This window comes from Oncorhynchus mykiss, chromosome 13, assembly GCF_057628025.1.
Source record: "Oncorhynchus mykiss isolate SJ-2025 chromosome 13, ASM5762802v1, whole genome shotgun sequence".
NCBI classification, from domain to species: Eukaryota; Metazoa; Chordata; class Actinopteri; order Salmoniformes; family Salmonidae; genus Oncorhynchus; species Oncorhynchus mykiss.
This window is the reverse complement of record NC_143034.1, coordinates 30,322,287-30,344,438: the sequence shown is the minus strand read 5'-3', so window position 1 is coordinate 30,344,438 and position 22,152 is coordinate 30,322,287. Positions and strand designations below refer to the sequence as shown.

General features: G+C 44.3%; 1 protein-coding gene across 1 annotated transcript in view; it reads left to right on the top strand.

The window, feature by feature from the left end:
- Window positions 1-351: 351 nt before the first annotated feature.
- LOC110485942 (alpha-1,6-mannosylglycoprotein 6-beta-N-acetylglucosaminyltransferase B) overlaps window positions 352-22,152 on the top strand; it is a 170,811-nt gene continuing 149,010 nt past the window's right edge. Inside the window, exons 1-2 of the mRNA XM_036940613.2 lie at window positions 352-1,099; window positions 8,857-8,969. Coding sequence (XP_036796508.2) covers window positions 1,032-1,099; window positions 8,857-8,969 — 181 coding nt within the window. The 5' untranslated portion in view covers window positions 352-1,031. The remainder of the gene's footprint in view (window positions 1,100-8,856; window positions 8,970-22,152) is intronic.

The window sequence follows — 22,152 nt, the reverse complement described above, 5'->3', positions numbered from 1 at the left end:
GTTTATGTCTCAGTTGTTGAATCTTATGTTCATACAAATATTTACACATGTTAAGTTTGCTGAAAATAAACGCAGTGGAGAATGAGAGGACGTTTCTTTTTTGTTGAGTTTATAACAAAGATACATTGGAATATGAGTAGCTTACAAAAATAGTTGTTTTAAATAGCTACCGGATATATCGTTTTTACAATATGCAATATTATAAATTGACTAATGATAATGCAAGGCATGGTAACTAAATTGTCTATTTTTGCACAAGGATTATCTATTTCAGCAAAACTTTAATTAATATAAATGTCACTGGTGGCAAAATGTGGCTTGAACAAAGACCGTAGATGGCGCTATAACGAAATGCGTGCGCAAGGTAGCAGCCTAACTAACAAACGCACTGCAATTTCTCATCCCTCCCGCGCCAGACACCCCAAAACACTCATGGCAAAAGGAGATTGAGTAGAGCCCCCAAAGCATACGAGAGGACAAAAGCTCTAACGCGCATTATTAGTTCGTTGCTTTCTTCAGAGAAGAAAGGCACCCAATAGACTTCGTTCTCCGAGAGTCCACAGTACATATTGGGGACAGGGATTTTTGAGACCAAGTTGCATTGGAAATCAACTGATTCGGTCTATATTTTCTTCCACATCTGCTTTGAGGAATGCTACTCTAATACGCGACAAACGGGACAATACTGTATCGTTCCAGTTATCTGGACAACCTGCAACGATTAAATGGAGATAATTTATCTAATTTGCAAAGTGACATAATGAAATCTAAATATTAGGATAAGAACAGATTTCGCTCAAATTTCAAAAAGTCACAACTCTGGTTCAAGCGAATGTTCGTGGATTCAATTAAACGAAAACTCATGGATACAGTCTTACATTTGACTATTTTCTCGGAGTATTAACAGTGGTCTGTCGCACGTTGAAGCCCAAAGACGCAAGCGGCATGCAGCAGTTTCAGCACCCAGTCGAGTCCCAGGTTGCGAGGTTAACGATGTCGGGGGTCGCTTGTTTGGTTGAGTGTTTTGGGAAATGATTACAGGCAACATCGACGGTAAAATAATGATTAGAAGATGGCTTGTGACGTTCAAACCGTTCAGGTAAGAGACAAAGAACGTGTGGCTTAATATTTCCACTCTAGGCTTTGGTATTCATTTATAAACACCCGGCACGTGTGTTACAAATGAATAGAATGGAATAGCACATTTATTTTTAAAAGCACAGCCTATAATTGTTATTTCATGTACAGGTTATTTGTAATTTGACCTAATCAATGACGATAATTAATGTATTGAATGACCAGCATGTCTATAGGCTACACCTAATCCCTGACCATCATTATATTGCAATAAACGGATAAACTGGCAGCAGTACGTGTGCCTGCATGGGTGTTTTCATCCACCATCCTGCATACGCGTGAGTGCGTTTGGTAATCTGCGACGGAGTCTCCCGACAACACCAGCTGTTCTCTTCCGCTCCTCTAACAGAGAAACGAGATTAAGTTAGAGATTACATTCCCGTGTTCACAGCTGGATCCGTATGTCAACAGTAAATAAGTAAAGCGCATTATCAACCCAGCGAGCTAACAAGCGGTGATGAGCTGCTTATCCCCCAAGCTTCATTAGCATGGCACCCTATTCGCTATATAGTGGATTACTTTTGACCAGGGCCTACACACAATACCCCATAATGTCAAAGTTGAGTAATGTTTTTTGATACACCTAGTCACCACAAAGATACAAGCGTCTTTCATAACTCAGTTGCCGTAGAAAGGAAATAAACCATTCAAGGATTTCACTATGAGGCCAATGGTGACTTTAAAACAGTTACAGAGTTGAATGGCTGTAATAGGAAAAACATTTGGATGTATCAACATCATTGTAGCTACTCCACAATACTAACCTAATTAACAGAGTGAAAAGAATGCATCCTGTTTACAACACGGCACTGAAGTAACACTGCAAACATTTGGCAAAGCAATTAACTTTATTTCCTGAAAACTAAGTGTTGTGTTTGGGGCAAATCCAATACAACACATTAATGAGTACCACTCTCCATATTTCCAAGCTTAGTGGTGGCTGTATAATGTTATGGGTATGCTTGTAGTGGTTAAGGACCGGGGAGTTTCTCAGGATAAAAAAGAAACGGAGCTAAGCACGGGTCAAATCCTAGAGGAAAACCTAGTTCAGTCTGCTTTCCACCAGGCATTGGGAGATGAATTCACCTTTCAGCAGGACAATGACCTAAAACACAAGGCTAAATCTATACGGAACTGGTTAAAAAGAAGACCGTGAATGTTACAGTTTAGATTTAGTGGCCGAGTTACAGTTTAGACTTACATCTACTTGAAAATATATGGCAAAACTTGAAAAGTGTTATCTAGAAATGATCAACAACCAATTTAACAGAGCTTGAAGAATTTTAAAAAGAATAATGGGCAAATGTTGCACAATCCAGGTGTGGAAAGCTCTTAGAGACTTACCCAGAAAGACTCACAGCTGTAATCGCTGCCAAAGGTGCTTCTACAAAGTATTTACAGAGGGATGTGAATACTTATGTAAATCAGCCATTTCTGAATTTAATTTGCAAAAATTATGTTTTCACTTTGTCATTATGGACTATTGTGTGTAGATGAGTGAAAAGTATATTTAATCCATGTTGAATTCAGGCTGTAACACAACAAAATGTGGATCAAGTCAAGGGGTGTGAATACTTTCTGAAAGCCCTGTAGATATGAATGGGGATTTTATACACGTTAACCATTGGAAAAACAAGTCAATATGTCACGGTCCCTGTAGTGCCTCCATTTTCTCCATTGTCTCAGACTGTCCCCCAAGGGGTTAACATTTATATAAATTCTACATTCTGTAAAAAAAAAAGTATATATTTTTATAAGCCCCTATAATTTTCTCTGGTTCAAATTCAGAGGGGGCAGATTTGAGGTTCAATCAGGCTGCATTTGGATAAGGCAGCCCAATTCTGTTATTTTTTTCACTAAATTGGTCTTTTGACCAATCAGATCAGCTCTGAGAAAGATCTGATGTGAAAAGATTCGATGTTAGGGATAGATCGATATTTACTGGGGGGGGGAGGGGCTGTTCCAAATCAAGGTGTCACAAAAAAAAATGCGCCCCCCTCCCCAAAGTTACAAATGATCCTCACATGACCCTCCCCTTGTACTGTAAGTAAAATGAACAACAGCCCCCCCCCCCCCCCATAGAATGAACTCAAAATGTATGTTTATGACCACAAATAACAATAACTATAGTGACCCCGTGTTTATAAACGTGGATATCGACTTTGCCAATTCAGCATGCTTTTGTGGCACAGTCAATGCCACGCAGGGCTACTGGCCAGAAGGTTGAGGGTTTGCCGACCACCACAGACAAGCTCACTCTCCCTGCCTGTCTCATTAGACTACAGTCAGAGCCGGCTGCAGACAATGATCAGCTAGAGGGCAATCATATGTTCAACATTTATAATGATATAAAATATATGCAACTCATTTTCCACCAACAGGTTTTTGTGCCAATGCACCACACAGCCAATAAACAAAGCGTATCCTGACTTCGGCACTTCATTGTCACTTCAACACCACACTAAATAAACAATGTCAATATCAACAAACAGAAAATACATCCCTCCCTACCTTGTAGGCTTACCCAGTATAGAAGGCTTGGCTTGACAATCTCCAAATGTCATTCAACTTATTATTGTTTTGTAGCAGATTTCTCTTTCCATTCAACAATTGGACTGTTGTTGATGTGTGCAGAGGGTCCCTGGTTCGCGTCCGGGTATGGGCGAGGGGACGGTCTAAAGTTCGCAAGGTAAAGTCGTGGACTTATTTCCATTGTGGTCCCTATTTTTTTTTCTTCATAAATACATAGACAATTACACAGATACAGACACATTACATAGATACAGACACATCACAGAGATAGAGACAAAATAATGCTAAACCTCCAGATGAGCATGAGGGGGAGTTTAATTCAGTACAATTCTTGCAAGCTTGTTTGGCTGGTAGCTTATTCTTTAGATGTGTGGGGCTGCTGGTGGACTAGCGCACTTGACAGAGTCTTTAGGGTGTCTATAGCTAGGTGTCCATCCAATTGGCATCAGATTTTCATGTGAATATTCTCAAATCTTGGCCCCGGAAAACATGACGGAAGATTTTAATTTACCATTAGAGACATTAGAGACCTTTTATGGACATCCATATGCATTCAGATCCAACCTGGCGCAGCCAGCAGCATCAATAAATGAGGGATGTTGGCCAAATGAGACACATTTGGGGGCCTTAAGGAGTGGCCCCTTTAAAAAAAAAATTACGCCTAAAACGACATACCCAAATGTAACTGCCTGTAGCTCAGGACCTGAAGCAAGGATATGCATATTATTGATACCGTTTGAAAGGAAACACTTTGTAGTTTGTGGAAATGTTAAATTGATGTAGGAGAATATAACACATTAGATCTGGTAAAAGATAATACATAGAAAAAAACATGCGTTTTTTTGTTTGTTGTACCATCATCTTTGAAATGCAAGAGAAAAGGCCATAATGAATTATTCTAGCTCAGGCGCAATTTAGACTTTGGGCACTAGATGGCAGAAGTGCATGTGCAAAGTTTTAGACTGATCCAATGTACTGTTGCATATCTATTCAAAATGTTGTATCAAGACTGCCCAAATGTGCCTAATTAGTTTATTCATGCATTTTCAAGTTCATAATTGTGCACTCTTCTCAAACAAACTGATATGGTATTATTTCACTGTAACAACAACTATACACTGGACCATGCAGTTAGATGAACAAGAATTGAAGCTTTCTGCCCATATCAGATATGTTTATGTCCTGGGATTTTTTTTTTGTTTCTTACAACCTCATGCTAATCACATTAGCCTACGTTAGCTCAATCTTCCCGAGAACGGGACACCGATCCTGTAGAGGATAACAAATGACAAAAACACTTTTCCTTGTGTTTTGATATGCGAAAACTTTTAGGGTAATTTGAAATATGAAAACTTTAGGGTCATTTTTCAATTTCCGACCCGAATATTTTGTATAGAGATAGGCATTATGTTGTTTGATTATAGGATTAACTCTGGTAGTCTTCCTCACATAGTCTTCCTCACCTCAAGTTCAACTGTCGGAGTCAGTTGGAGCGCCGGGGCGCCATGCCTTCATATCGTAGGCCTGCAGGAGCTAAAGCTTAATAATAGCCACACCATACCTTCACACGGTTTGGTCTCTAAACTTTAGTCGTGTAATATCAAAAGTAAGTAAAGCCATTTGTTTCTAGGGAAAATCCGAGCAGAAGAGCGAATGTAAAACAGGGAAAAGGTCAACTACCCTCAAAAGACCAATTAGTGGGAAAAAAGATCAGAATTGGTCTGCCTGTGTGAACTAGCCTACATTCAAAACAAGTCATTAGAAAATCATTATACAGAGGGCAATCCTAATTGTCCCATTCACTTCAGTATCAATGAGCGTAAAAGAGTGAAGACTGCAGAAAAAAACAGCCTACCGAATTATTGGAAAACATTCCACTGAGCACCGAACAACCCAGCCGCCCCGCGGGTTCACTTCAATCAACATGGGTAGCGAGATCTGATAAGCGCCGGTACGTGGGACAAGCCAATTAGGAGATAGCGGATCTGTGGGTCTGATCCAATTACCCGACCCAAGCATTTACTTTAAGCGTTTTAATTAGAGAGTTAGGCAGGCCCTGTGTCTAATCCTCATTTATTATCACCCCTCTATCACTCTCAGGTCCTCTATCACCCTCATGGAGGGGCTTTGAAATAGGGATAGACGATAAGGGAGGAAAGGTGGAAACGATCGCCCTGAGACTGGACCCGGGGCACGGCGCTTTGGCGCACATGCACTCCCGAAGCACGCATAATTGAAAAGAACACCGCATCTCTGTGCAGAAAGCATTAGGGACACGTACGCACGCCCATGCAAAGCATCCGTAAATGCATACACACACACACACGCGCACGCACACACGCACACACACATACACGAAGACACACGTTACACGCACAAACACACACACACACACTCCGTATGACCTTGTTCAGGATTATAGAGCCCGAAGAAGCCCGAAGGTCAGAGGGAGAAGTTTGGGAAATGAGGGATTAGAAAGAGAAGTTGACTTCAGCCCTTTTGCTTTTAAGCTGTTTAATCAGCTCCTGTTCCCTCTGAGTTGGACAGGGTCCACATAGTCTCACATGGCTGTCCTTGTCCCCTTGTGTCCCTTAGTTTACTCACTGAGCTGAACAAAATGAATTTGGTATCAGATAGATCAAGCACATGGTTTCCATGGTTTCCGAGTGTCTGCTGCCGTTCCATTTGCTCCGCTCCTGCCATTATTATGAGCCATTCGCCCCTCAGCAGCCTCCACTGTTAACTACTGCACCTACCTGTGGTCAGTGGCCCAAAGGAAAGGGAACGGAAAAGGAATCCATTCAACAGTACTAGGACGCACCCCTCAAGCCTCTGACTTTATCAACTAGCTTTGTGAGCAGATGGTCATAGCCCAGGTAAATAATCCCAATCCCAGTTAGGACTACATGACGATAATCCAAGATACACCCTGCTGTAATCAAACCTTCCTCCACCCCCCCCCCCCCCCCCCCCCCACCCCCTCGCCAGATAAAAATATGTTATAGGATTCAAATCCGTTACAGGATTCGGCTCTGTGCTCCCCCAGACAGAGATTGAATCATCCAGACGTACTGCACAGTATGCTGGAGCAGATGGACGTAATATTTAAAAAATGTTCCAGTTTCCTGGTAGGAAAAAAACATAGCTACGTCTCTAATGAATGTCTCCATGCTGTTACTTCTAGATAGGCTGATATTTTTATGCTTTCCCTACCTCAGGTTCCTCTCCTGTCATTATGCTCTCTTGTCTAAATCAGGGCTTTCGCTCAGGCCCCCCCCCCCCCCCCCCCCGTAAAGTGCACCTGCACTTTACATGACACAAACTGTTCATAACCCTCTTGTTGGCGGAGAGAACATTTTGCAGGTTTTAAAGCTGAGAAAATATAGCTACTTTTTTTACAATTCTGTATATCTTGCCGTCTAATGTGTAGTCATGTGATATTTGAGTGACTCGAACATTGCAAAAAAGTCTATGGGCTAAAAAAACCCAGCTTAAAAAAACGTTAGCTGATCTGGACAATTCTGACAAGTTATAAATAGCTCTCTCAGGTATGCGATGACTGACATGACAAGAGGAAAACGGATGACGCAATACCCAATTTCAAAATTGCACCTTCTGCAAAATTCAACAATTCCAACTTTCAAGAGTAAGTTGAAAGCCGGACTGAGTCGTCCGTCGTCGTCGTCGTTGTCCCCCCCCAGCCGACCACTCTCGCCCCACAGTTTAGGGACCCTCTGGTCAAAATGACTGAAGAATATCGCAGAAGCCAGGCCAACACATACACTATCCTATCTCTGTAGATACATCTCAGACTATTACACAACTCGCTTGTTTTCAAAAGGGATATCTTTTCTTGGTGTTGTCACCCAAAGGGCTGAGCATTCCGATGACTAACTCTAAAATCAATCCATACAAATGCGTGTTTGTAAAACGTGTTTTATGTCATGTTACAGAGGTTATCGTCTGCAACTCAACTCATGTTGGTGAACGTGCTGTCAACTCACCTCCTACAGTAAAATGAATGAAGCATCCGCTACTGCCACTAGTAACGACTACAGACCCATTGTATTGTCTCGGTGTTGGGATATAGAGTCTCCTTGGTTGCCTGCCGAACCACCGTGCTCTGTCCTTATGAGATTACTATGAGCACCGTCCCTATCGCTAACGCCAGTCACTGTTCTATCTAACCGGCTGTTCCTTATCACTCTTGGCAGCATAGTTCAATAACTTGCAATTATCCCAGTATGTTAAATCTGAACTCGTATGACAATGCTGTTTACTGTTCACGGAGTGTCAAAACTTTCACAGAATCCAGCATGCCAGCGAACTCCACTCGCTCGGCTTCAGAGTCAAGCTACAGTTTGAATTATTCAGTCATTTATATCTGTTGTGGGTCCTAGCTTTCCACTGCTGGCACAGTAACAAAGGCATATGTGGTTAGCATTGCATAAGTTGCTACTGTACATAGTGTACCGGTCCAATGCACTTGCTCTGAGAATACGTAGGTATAGAAGCGTACTGTATCTTGCTGTGTAAACATGCACATTTTAAAAGTAGTGCTGGGTAGAGACGGTTGTTTATCTACTGTTGCGTACCCTACATACAAGGATGTCAAGGTAGAATGAAGCGTGGGTAAAGTATACTCATCTCCTCTCCTCTCCTCTCCTCTCCTCTCCTCACTGTCAGAGACCGTTATAGAATTAGCCAGCAGCAGTCGTTTAGCCCCGTGGGGAATGAAGGAGGAAGCCTCCTCTTTATCTCTGGTGTGCGTGACACAATACATCTATTATAGGCATTTTGGAAAAATCTGCTTGTCCCTAATTGGAGAACCTGAGGATGCCTGGATGGGGTGCGAGTTAGCAGGGGGATGGAGACGGGAGCTAAAATGGCCCCTGACATTTTGACTTTAATTTCCTCGGCTGGGCCGGTCTAATTGCCTGTGTTTCCTAATGCATGTTCTTGACTGTGCTGCTGTACTTGATCTGTTTTATGACGGTTCCTTTCTCCTCTTCCTCCCTTCGTCCTTTCTCTTCATACTTCTCTCATCAACAAATCTTTCACTTTCCTCCCTCCCGCACTCTTTCATCAATTCTCCCCCACTGTCGCTCCTTCTCCTTCCTCTTCTCATCCATGCCTTCTCTCTCTCCTCTCCCCCTCTCTTCTCTTCCCTCCCATCCCTCCATCCAGGATATTCGTGGTGGGGATCGGCTTCTTCAGCCTGTGTTTTCTAATGACCTCCCTGGGGGGCCAGTTCTCAGCCAAGAGGCTTGGGGACTCCCCCTTCACCATCCGGACAGAAGGTAGAGAAAATACACTATTTGTGTGTGTGAGTGCCTGTGGGTCGCTGGCCCTATCTAAGTAGAGCTGTGGGGGTTTGTCTATTGGGGGTTGTCTAGTCAGAGGGAGCTATGGGTGTGGTGTTACAGTAGGTCACACAGATACACCATTACCCTGTGGCACTGCACAAAAAAGAGACATATCCCCGTATGAGTGCAGTGCAGTATACTGCATCGCTTCTAAGGGAGCATTGGTCTGCATGCACACTGCAGCAGCATCGAAGGCAGACTTGCTCTGTCTGGTTTGACTCCATCAACACTTGCTGTATGTACAGTAACCCTGGCGACTCATCGGGGGTCTGGTAAGAGTCTTCTGAAGGCTGTTGTGAGGGGCTGAGTCTCTGATGGCTGCTTACTGCCGCTTAATATCTCACCACAGAAATCTCATTATTACATTGGCCGACTGCAGGCGTCACATGACCTCGACTGAGGCCGCAGGCCAATGACGGGACGGGAAAGAGCTGTGTCTAATCCCCCCCTGTCTCCTACTCTACGAGGTGTGAACTGTGAAGTCAGAGATGGGTCCTCTCTGGTGAGCAGCTGTCCCTGCCACTGCCTGAGTAAAAAAATAAGAGGCGATTTAGGTCCTTTAGCCGAGGATGAACAACTCATAAGGGAGGATAATCTGATGTAAAGCCCTTCTAACTCTGATAGAGCATGTTGTAGGGTTGAGGTGTGTTGTGTGTGTGTGTGTGTGTGTGTGTGTGTGTGAGCACACTTGATTAATTAACCACTCATGCACTGTTGCCTGGGGAGACATCTGGACTGAGCTCATTAAGAGCTGCCGAGGGTCCAACCTAGAAGTTTACCACAGGAGTTTGTGTGTGTGTGTGCGTGCGTGGGAAAACCCTGTCTCTGTGTGTGCGTGTGTCAGATGAATTGGCAGAAAATGAATGGGGCGACAGCAGCAATGTGGGACAAGATTGAGAAGAGAGAGATGGAGAGCTGGTTCCATCTGCTCTCTCTAAGTCAGCCCTGGAAACAAGGGGCCCTTTCATTCTGCCGGGGAGCACCACCTGCAGAACCACGGGTCTAGCTAAGACACACACACACACACACATGCGCTCACACACACTTTGTGTCAGTGGTCTCTGTAATGTTATTTTTTTCGAAGGACCTCAACAGTTTATTTTGACTGAGTACACTTCCATCCTCAGCTCTGGTGTCGAGAGAATAGCGCCTTGTTACCGCTCTTCCTGAGGGGATTCAAGGTGACAGCATAATGCTCGTCCAAAACATCGGAGCTTCCAAATCATTCTACAAATACACCATTACAAAGTGTGACTAGCATTAGTCTGTCACCTTGAATCCCCTCAGGAAGAGCGGTAACAAGGCGCTATTCTCTCGACACCACAGCTGAGGATGGAAGTGTGCTCAGTCCAAAATAAGCTACACAATAAGTACATAGAGAAACCTTGGGTATATCCTCATAGATGTTGATCGTCCATTGTTGTACACAGACATTTACCCACTCAAACGACAGGTGGATTACTTGTGTTTAGGACAGCTTTGTTACCAGAGCTAGCGACAATGATGTCAGATGTTCTCCATGTGGGGGTGTTAGTAGAAGTCCTATTCCCTTGTTACAGCGACCGGGTCTCCTCTTCTCCTCTCGCTTCCATGGATTGTCAGCCTTCACTGTGGGCCTTGCCTCACTGGGCTCTGCTGGAATCCGCTCTCTCCGCTCTCTCTCCAGCCCTGCGTGTTACAGACACACTGAGTCAACCAGCCCTGCGTGTTACAGACACACTGAGTCAACCAGTCCTGCGTGTTACAGACACACTGAGTCAACCAGCCCTGCGTGTCACAGACACACTGAGTCAACCAGCCCTGCGTGTCACAGACACACTGAGTCAACCAGCCCTGCGTGTTACAGACACACTGAGTCAACCAGCCCTACGTGTTAGACACACTGAGTCAACCAGCCCTGTGTGTCACAGACACACTGAGTCAACCAGCCCTGCGTGTTACAGACACACTGAGTCAACCAGCCCTGCGTGTCACAGACACACTGAGTCAACCAGCCCTGCGTGTTACAGACACACAGTCAACCAGCCCTGTGTGTCACAGACACACTGAGTCAACCAGCCCTGCGTGTTACAGACAGACTGAGTCAACCAGCCCTGTGTGTTAGACACACAGAGTCAACCAGCCCTGTGTGTCACAGACACATTGAGTCAACCAGCCCTGCGTGTTACAGACACACTGAGTCAACCAGCCCTGCGTGTTACAGACACACTGAGTCAACCAGCCCTACATGTTAGACACACTGAGTCAACCAGCCCTACGTGTTAGACACACTGAGTCAACCAGCCCTACGTGTTAGACACACTGAGTCAACCAGCCCTACGTGTTAGACACACTGAGTCAACCAGCCCTACGTGTTAGACACACTGAGTCAACCAGCCCTACGTGTTAGACACACTGAGTCAACCAGCCCTGCGTGTTACAGACACACTGAGTCAACCAGCCCTGCGTGTTACAGACACACTGAGTCAACCAGCCCTGCGTGTTACAGACACACAGAGTCAACCAGCCCTGTGTGTCACAGACACACTGAGTCAACCAGCCCTACGTGTTAGACACACTGAGTCAACCAGCCCTACGTGTTAGACACACTGAGTCAACCAGCCCTACGTGTTAAACACACTGAGTCAACCAACCCTGCGTGTTACAGACACACTGAGTCAACCAGCCCTGCGTGTTACAGACACACTGAGTCAACCAGCCCTGCGTGTTACAGACACACAGAGTCAACCAGCCCTGTGTGTCACAGACACACTGAGTCAACCAGCCCTGCGTGTCACAGACAGACTGATTCAACCAGCCCTGCGTGTTACAGACAGACTGAGTCAACCAGCCCTGCGTGTCACAGACACACTGAGTCAACCAGCCCTGCGTGTTACAGACACACTGAGTCAACCAGCCCTGCATGTTACAGACAGAGAAAATAATCAAGTGAATGAGGAAACGAGAGAACGGAGGAGGGATAGAGAACGGATGAGGGATAGAGAACGGAGGAGGGATAGAGAACGGAGGAGGGATAGAGAACGGATGAGGGATAGAGAACGGATGAGGGATAGAGAACGGATGAGGGATAGAGAACGGATGAGGGATAGAGAACGGATGAGGGATAGAGAACGGATGAGGGATAGAGAGCGGATGAGGGATAGAGAGCGGATGAGGGATAGAGAGCGGATGAGGGATAGAGAGCGGATGAGGGATAGAGTGCGGATGAGGGATGGAGCGCGGATGAGGGATAGAGAATGAATGAGGGATAGAGAATGGATGAGGGATAGAGAATGGATGAGGAATAGAGAATGGATGAGGAATAGAGAACGGAGGAGGGATAGAGAACGGAGGAGGGATAGAGAACGGATGAGGGATAGAGAACGGAGGAGGGATAGAGAACGGAGGAGGGATAGAGAGCGGATGAGGGATAGAGAATGGATGAGGGATAGAGCGTGGATGAGGGATAGAGCGTGGATGAGGGATAGAGAATGGATGAGGGATAGAGAACGGAGGAGGGATAGAGAACGGATGAGGGATAGAGAACGGATGAGGGATAGAGAACGGATGAGGGATAGAGAACGGAGGAGGGATAGAGAACGGATGAGGGATAGAGAATGGATGAGGGATAGAGCGTGGAGGAATTACTGTTAGAGGGATACATTGAGAGGAAGTAGAAGGTATAATTAAGAGATCTGTATTTAAAATACGTTTCTACAAGAACCAGAAAAGAGAGGATGGAGACTGCACAAAGGAAAGGGAGTAATTAGATGCAAATGGCAGAGAGAAAGGAGGAGGAAGAAAGGAATTTAACATGAATTTAAGTAAGATACTGTTTGGTGACGACTGGATCAAAGGCAGTTCCCTATCGAGCCCATTTCTGCCCTGCAGTTTACAGTGATAACAAGGCGACAGTCTCTTATGCCCCCAACCGCAATGTTTCACTTTTCAGTGCTATATTTGTCTAAGAGCTAGCTCACTCAGTGTGTATTGTCTCCCTAGTGGGACAAAGAGCTACAACCCTCCTCCCCGACTTCCCATTTGCACCCCAAATTGCACCCTTATTCCCTAATTAGTGCACTAATTTTGTCCAGGGCATATGTGACTCTGGTCAAAAGTAGTGGACTACACAGGGAATAGGGTGCCGTCTGGGAGGCAGACGCTGTCTCGGCAGATTAATGTAATAGCTCCCTGTGTGGCTAAGGAGATGGAGCGGGTCCCAGTACCAGCCATAACAAGAGCCGTTTAACTAAAGAGTCGGCTGAGAACAGCACACTGTGGAATCTCATTGCTCAGTAGCATTGTAATGATAGCGCGCCGTATCATTGTTATGACAGGGCTCAGAGCAATTGACCTGTCACGTGGGACGAGGGGATGAGACATATTGTGTAGCTGACCAATAGGAGGTCGTTGTCAGTGGAGGAGTGAAAAGGGGCTGCTTGAACATCTGAAGACTGTGAGACTGTGAGGAAGGATGCTGTAGTCCGTTAGCAGTAACCATTTGCTGCACAAAGAGAGACCGTTGGAAGGCCACGAAAGCGGTGCTCTGCCATTTGAGAACACAGTCGTGATAAGGACATGTATGGAAGCGCCAGCCTACTATCAGGAGCTATGGTAGTTAGTACACATTTGAAAGCCACCCTCTTGTCTTGACAAGGTCTGCCCCTCGCCCTCCGTGCTCTCTACATGTTTCATACATGTTGTTTATCAGTGCGATCGCCTTACCACCCCCCCGTGTGTCGAGCCATAGCCTCCACAGGAAGTACAATGACGAGGTTAGAGCAGCGTCAGGAGCACTTCCTGCTTTGCTTCAGGCCAGTTTAGTGTACGGTAGAGTGGAGGTGAATTGTAAGAAAGTAGATTGGATCGAGACTCTGGAGGCATTTGTAATGTTATGTGTGTTATGTTTGTAGTGTGCAAATCCACAGGCTACATAGTCATGTGTCTGATTGCACCATGTAACATAGATCATGGGGATAGCTTCAATGTCTTCCGTACTCTGCATCCTGTGAGCTGTTTTTTATTTTTTTATTTGACCTTTATTTAACCAGGCAAGTCAGTTAAGAACAAATTCTTATTTTCAATGACGGCCTAGGAACAGTGGGTTAACTGCCTGTTCAGGGGCAGAACGACAGCTCGGGGGTTTGAACTTGCAACCTTCCGGTTACTAGTCCAACGCTCTAACCACTAGGCTACCCTGCCGCCCTGTTACTCACCGGTTCGGTGGACAATTGTGACATCTGTTCCCGTTCTCGTTCTTAATGAGGAGTTTCCATACAGTACCTTATATTCGTTCCGTACCAGCAAGGTGACTGCAACACTATCAGCCGCCTCAATTACCTTGTCAACTGCACGACTCGCATCGGCTTTGTCCATAGGTTGCTAGCTCATCGCTTCTCCTCCTAGATGAGTTGTTCCCTCCCTCTCCTCTTCTTCCCTCTCTTCTTTCCCTCCCCCCCTTTCCCTCGGAGATGAATGCATGAATCAATTGCCCGGAGTGAGACTGAATGCTAATTGTGAGGGAAACGGCTACATCTGCTAGCACTGCTGAGGTATTCATTAGGACTTTTTTCCCCTTTCTTATCTTTTTTTCTTTCACTATGCTGTCGGTGTCGAAGTTTGTTCACCGCGGGCCCTCGCAGCTGGAAGAATGCTCCCTGCCTTTCTTTGAAAGTGACAGTAATGATCACTCAGAGGCGAGAGGAATTCATTTATTTGACACGGGGAAAAAGGAGAAAATAATAATAATGAAAACTAGCGTTTGAACCAGGCCCCGCTATCTTAAAAGCGGCGTAGCCGGCTCCCAAACAAAGGAGGCTCTACGTTTCAGGGGTTAGAATGTGCCCACTCAGTGAGTGGCAGTGTCAAACGCAACCCTCTCATTTAGCCTCTGCAACCGCTCTCTGTTTTGCCGAACTCTCCCAATTAAAGTAGATACAGGGAATCCTACGGCTAACGCTAGGTCATGCTAAACTGACCAAGACGCACAGCCCACAACACCTCACATAAATCTGCCCATAAACAATGACAATTTCTCTATGGGCCATTTGGGTGAGCTCTGGTGCCGACCCCCGTGATAAGCAGTGCTCATTTTGTCAAAGGCAGGGGGCGCAAAACATTTATCTTGTCCATTCCCAGCGCGCCTCTCCAGAGTGCCGTTGGAGAGACGCACCGCTGCAGCGCTCCACCAAAATGATCTAGCATAAATCATGTAGCCTATAGCCTGCAGTAGAAAGATCACTTCTTAGGCCACATCATGGACGTTTCTCCTATCAAAATAGCCAAATAGCCCCCCCAAAAAATCAACCATTTTCTTTGATGTGAGTGGGACATGTGGCTACTCAGAACTGATGTTGGGGAGTCTCACCCTGCCTGGGCTAAATTGTCATGATAATCAGTGATTTCAAGTTTGTATTCATACATTTTTAACAAGCTGTATCATAGCTAAAAAATATATAATACTTCTGCATTTCCCACTGTGACTAACACATGGATGGACATTCATAAAATTCCATTGCCATTGACAGTCTAAACTACACTATTTTAGTTTTGCGGGGGAGGAGGGTGGCAATTTTTGGGGTCTCGTCTAGGGTCGGTAGAACAGCCAGGACCGGGCCAGGACCGGACCTGGGCCTAGTCACTGGGAAACATCCAAGCAGCTCTCATAGACAGTAGTAGATACTAAGATGCTAGCTCTAAGATGTTAGTGCCTGATATACAGTATGCATAGTGCGTTGGCAGGAAACTATCCAAGCAATGCTCATATACAGTAGGAGATAGGAGGATGCTAATGCTGCAATGCTAGGGACTGGCAGACATAAAGCATGATAATTGTTATCGCCTGCTGCACAGTATGCTAAGATGTTAGCCCCTGATAAGCAGTATGCTAAGATGTTAGCACCTGATACACAATATGCTAAGATGTTAGCGCATGACGTACAGTATGCTAAGATGTTAGCGCATGACGTACAGTATGCTAAGATGTTAGCCCCTGATACGCAGTATGCTAAGATGTTAGCCCCTGATACGCAGTATGCTAAGATGTTAGCACCTGATACACAATATGCTAAGATGTTAGCGCATGACGTACAGTATGCTAAGATGTTGGCGCGCGACATACAGTATGCTAAGATGTTAGCACCTGATATATTCACTGCATGTAGGCTTAGTCTCCGGGAGACTAGCAAGCAGTGCTCATTCATACGGTAGTACACTGCTGGAAGGCTTCACCCAGTACTCTTCAGTGCTATTTCAGGAAGCTGAAGGAGGACAGGATATGACATGGGTGCCCCTCAGGGCAGCACGGGGAGAGAGAGGACATGATCCAGACAACTACTACTGGAGCTGTGACTTCTCTCTCTCCCTGCCCTCATTTCCCATTTCATCTTTAATGCACTACATTCAAGTTGGAGGAAGATTTGCGCCTCTCTCCTCTCTCTCTTGCCTTCAGTGTCCTTCCACCTCCATATCTCGCACTCAATCACCTCTCTGCTGTCTCTTCACTCTCCATCCTTCATACCTCTCTGTTCATTTCTTTCACATCTCTCTCTCTGTTTCCCTCTCCACCCCTCATTTCATAGAAACTCGTCCCTCATTATACACACTGTCAGAGTCATGTCACAGGATGGACAGTCAACGATGTTGAATTTTAGTGGAGCGAATGGGGGAAAAAACTAGAGAAGAGGGTAAGCCCTAGTGCAATAGGGAGAGGTTGATGACTCATCCTGTCTGTCTGTCTGTCTGTCTGTTTGTCTATTGTCTATTGTCTGTTAATTCCCATTGAATCTTTTACCACCCTGGAGGGTGTGTAGACAACCAAAGCCAGCCCTGACAGCTGATTCCAACGTGAAAAGAAATTCAAAAGAACAACAGACCTGTGAATAGAAGGAAAGATGTGTCTCTCTGAGCCTCGCGGAGCAGTTAGACAGGTTGACTTGAGTGTGAGATGTGTTTCAAGGCCCCAGTTGGAGCGTTTGCCAGCAGAGACTGTCACTGAGCTCCTGTGAAGCTTTTCTCTCAGATGGAGAGAGGACAATTGTTGAGAATTGAGCGAGCACAAACACACGCCCTCCATCTATCTCTGTCTCTCTCACACACAAACATGCACACACACACACACACACACACACACACACACACACACACACACACACACACACACACACACATACACACACACACCTCAGCTGCCAACAATCGCAGGCACCGCCAATATTAGCTGTCATGTTTTGCATTTCTCACAGCGGCGTGATAACGCCTTTACGCATCCCGCTGTCGCCTCCAGTGTTTACAACATCTCACTGTGATGGAGCTGTCACTCACAACCATAACAGCCCCTAATGCCGAGCTCTTATCTCCTAGCCTCCACAACACATCTCCCCTCTGGAACATGATTAACATCAGCAAGACAACAGAGCTGATCGTGGACTACAGGAAATGGAGGGGCGAGCACGCCCCCATCCACATCGACGGGCTGTAGTGGAGCAGGTCGGGAGCTTCACGTTCCGCGGTGTCCACATCACTAAGGAATTAACATGGTCCCCACACACCCACACAGTTGTGAAGTGTGGCATGACGGCACCTCTTCCGCCTAGGAGGCTGATAATATACTCAAAAGATCACCAGCTGCACCACTGAGAGCAGCTTGACTGGCTGCATCACCGCTTGGTACGGCAACTGCAAGGCACCCGATCACAAGGCACTACAGAGGGTGGTGAGTATGGCCCCGTACAGTACACCCTGCCATCCAGGACCTGTACACCAGGCGGTGTAGGAGGAAGGCCCTAAAAATGTTCAGACTCCAGCCACCCAAGCCATAGATGGTTCTCTCTGTTACCGCACGGGAAGCCGTTCCAGTGCACAAAGTCTGGAGCTAACAGGACCCTGAACAACTTCTACCCCCAAGCTATAAGACTGCTAAATAGCTCATCAAATGGTTACCCGGACAACCTGCATTGGCCCTTTTTTTGCACCAACTCTCTTGCACCGACTCTGTGCACACACACTGGACTATAGCCACACTTACACTGACACCCCAACACACACACACACTGGACTATAGCCATGTTATTACCTGGTACGTCCTGTATATAGCCATGTTGTTACCTGGTACGTCTTGTTTATAGCTAGGTTATTACCTGGTACTTCCTGTATATAGCCATGTTATTACCTGGTACGTCCTGTATATAGCCATGTTGTTACCTGGTACGTCTTGTATATAGCTATGTTATTACCTGGTACGTCCTGTATATAGCTATGTTGTTATCTGGTACGTCTTGTATATAGCTATGTTATTACCTGGTACTTCCTGTATATAGCCATGTTGTTACCTGGTACGTCTTGTATATAGCTATGTTATTACCTGGTACGTCCTGTATATAGCCATGTTGTTATCTGGTACGTCTTGTATATAGCTATGTTATTACCTGGTACGTCCTGTATATAGCCATGTTGTTATCTGGTACGTCTTGTATATAGCTATGTTATTACCTGGTACGTCCTGTATATAGCCATGTTGTTATCTGGTACGTCTTGTTTATAGCTAGGTTATTACCTGGTACGTCCTGTATATAGCCATGTTGTTACCTGGTACGTCTTGTATATAGCTATGTTATTACCTGGTACGTCCTGTATATAGCCATGTTGTTATCTGGTACGTCTTGTTTATAGCTATGTTATTACCTGGTACTTCCTGTATATAGCCATGTTGTTATCTGGTACGTCTTGTTTATAGCTATGTTATTACCTGGTACTTCCTGTATATAGCCATGTTGTTACCTGGTACGTCTTGTATATAGCTATGTTATTACCTGGTACTTCCTGTATATAGCCATGTTGTTATCTGGTACGTCTTGTATATAGCTATGTTATTACCTGGTACTTCCTGTATATAGCTATGTTATTACCTGGTACTTCCTGTATATAGCTATGTTATTACCTGGTACGTCTTGTATATAGCTATGTTATTACCTGGTACTTCCTGTATATAGCCATGTTGTTATCTGGTACGTCTTGTATATAGCTATGTTATTACCTGGTACGTCTTGTATATAGCCATGTTGTTATCTGGTACGTCTTGTATATAGCCATGTTGTTACCTGGTACGTCTTGTATATAGCCATGTTGTTACCTGGTACGTCTTGTATATAGCCATGTTGTTACCTGGTACGTCCTGTATATAGCCATGTTGTTATCTGGTACGTCTTGTATATAGCCATGTTGTTACCTGGTACGTCCTGTATATAGCCATGTTGTTATCTGGTACGTCTTGTATATAGCCATGTTATTACCTGGTACTTCCTGTATATAGCCATGTTGTTACCTGGTACGTCTTGTATATAGTAATGTTATTACCTGGTACTTCCTGTATATAGCCATGTTGTTATCTGGTACGTCTTGTATATAGCCATGTTGTTACCTGGTACGTCCTGTATATAGCCATGTTGTTATCTGGTACGTCTTGTATATAGCTATGTTGTTATCTGGTACGTCTTGTATATAGCTAGGTTATTACCTGGTACGTCCTGTATATAGCCATGTTGTTATCTGGTACGTCTTGTATATAGCTAGGTTATTACCTGGTACGTCCTGTATATAGCCATGTTGTTATCTGGTACGTCTTGTATATAGCTAGGTTATTACCTGGTACGTCCTGTATATAGCCATGTTGTTATCTGGTACGTCTTGTATATAGCTAGGTTATTACCTGGTACTTCCTGTATATAGCCATGTTGTTATCTGGTACGTCTTGTTTATAGCTAGGTTATTACCTGGTACTTCCTGTATATAGCCATGTTGTTATCTGGTACGTCTTGTATATAGCTAGGTTATTACCTGGTACGTCCTGTATATAGCCATGTTGTTATCTGGTACGTCTTGTATATAGCTAGGTTATTACCTGGTACGTCCTGTATATAGCCATGTTGTTATCTGGTACGTCTTGTTTATAGCTAGGTTATTACCTGGTACGTCCTGTATATAGCCATGTTGTTATCTGGTACGTCTTGTATATAGCTAGGTTATTACCTGGTACGTCCTGTATATAGCCATGTTGTTATCTGGTACGTCTTGTTTATAGCTAGGTTATTACCTGGTACGTCCTGTATATAGCCATGTTGTTATCTGGTACGTCTTGTATATAGCTAGGTTATTACCTGGTACTTCCTGTATATAGCCATGTTGTTATCTGGTACGTCTTGTTTATAGCTAGGTTATTACCTGGTACTTCCTGTATATAGCCATGTTGTTATCTGGTACGTCTTGTTTATAGCTAGGTTATTACCTGGTACTTCCTGTATATAGCCATGTTGTTACCTGGTACGTCTTGTTTATAGCTAGGTTATTACCTGGTACGTCCTGTATATAGCCATGTTGTTACCTGGTACGTCTTGTATATAGCTATGTTATTACCTGGTACGTCCTGTATATAGCCATGTTGTTATCTGGTACGTCTTGTATATAGCTATGTTATTACCTGGTACTTCCTGTATATAGCCATGTTGTTACCTGGTACGTCTTGTTTATAGCTAGGTTATTACCTGGTACGTCCTGTATATAGCCATGTTGTTACCTGGTACGTCTTGTTTATAGCTAGGTTATTACCTGGTACGTCCTGTATATAGCCATGTTGTTATCTGGTACGTCTTGTATATAGTAATGTTATTACCTGGTACGTCCTGTATATAGCCATGTTGTTACCTGGTACGTCTTGTATATAGTAATGTTATTACCTGGTACGTCCTGTATATAGCCATGTTGTTATCTGGTACGTCTTGTATATAGTAATGTTATTACCTGGTACGTCCTGTATATAGCCATGTTGTTACCTGGTACACCCTGTATATAGTAATGTTATTACCTGGTACGTCCTGTATATAGTAATGTTATTACCTGGTACGTCCTGTATATAGTAATGTTATTACCTGGTACGTCCTGTATATAGCCATGTTGTTACCTGGTACACCCTGTATATAGTAATGTTATTACCTGGTACGTCTTGTATATAGTAATGTTATTACCTGGTACGTCCTGTATATAGCCATGTTATTACCTGGTACGTCTTGTATATAGCCATGTTGTTACCTGGTACGTCCTGTATATAGTAATGTTATTACCTGGTACGTCCTGTATATAGCCATGTTGTTACCTGGTACACCCTGTATATAGTAATGTTATTACCTGGTACGTCCTGTATATAGCCATGTTATTACCTGGTACGTCTTGTTTATAGCTAGGTTATTACCTGGTACGTCCTGTATATAGCCATGTTGTTACCTGGTACGTCCTGTATATAGTAATGTTATTACCTGGTACGTCCTGTATATAGCCATGTTGTTATCTGGTACGTCTTGTATATAGCTATGTTATTACCTGGTACGTCCTGTATATAGCTATGTTATTACCTGGTACGTCTTGTATATAGTAATGTTATTACCTGGTACGTCCTGTATATAGCCATGTTGTTACCTGGTACGTCTTGTATATAGCCATGTTGTTACCTGGTACGTCCTGTATATAGCCATGTTGTTATCTGGTACGTCTTGTATATAGCTATGTTATTACCTGGTACGTCCTGTATATAGCTATGTTATTACCTGGTACGTCTTGTATATAGTAATGTTATTACCTGGTACGTCCTGTATATAGCCATGTTGTTATCTGGTACGTCTTGTATATAGTAATGTTATTACCTGGTACGTCCTGTATATAGCCATGTTGTTACCTGGTACGTCTTGTTTATAGCTAGGTTATTACCTGGTACGTCCTGTATATAGCCATGTTGTTATCTGGTACGTCTTGTATATAGCTATGTTATTACCTGGTACGTCCTGTATATAGCTATGTTGTTATCTGGTACGTCTTGTATATAGCTATGTTATTACCTGGTACGTCCTGTATATAGCTATGTTGTTACCTGGTACGTCCTGTATATAGCTATGTTGTTATCTGGTACGTCTTGTATATAGTAATGTTATTACCTGGTACGTCCTGTATATAGCCATGTTGTTACCTGGTACGTCTTGTTTATAGCTAGGTTATTACCTGGTACGTCCTGTATATAGCCATGTTATTACCTGGTACGTCCTGTATATAGCCATGTTATTACCTGGTACGTCTTGTATATAGTAATGTTATTACC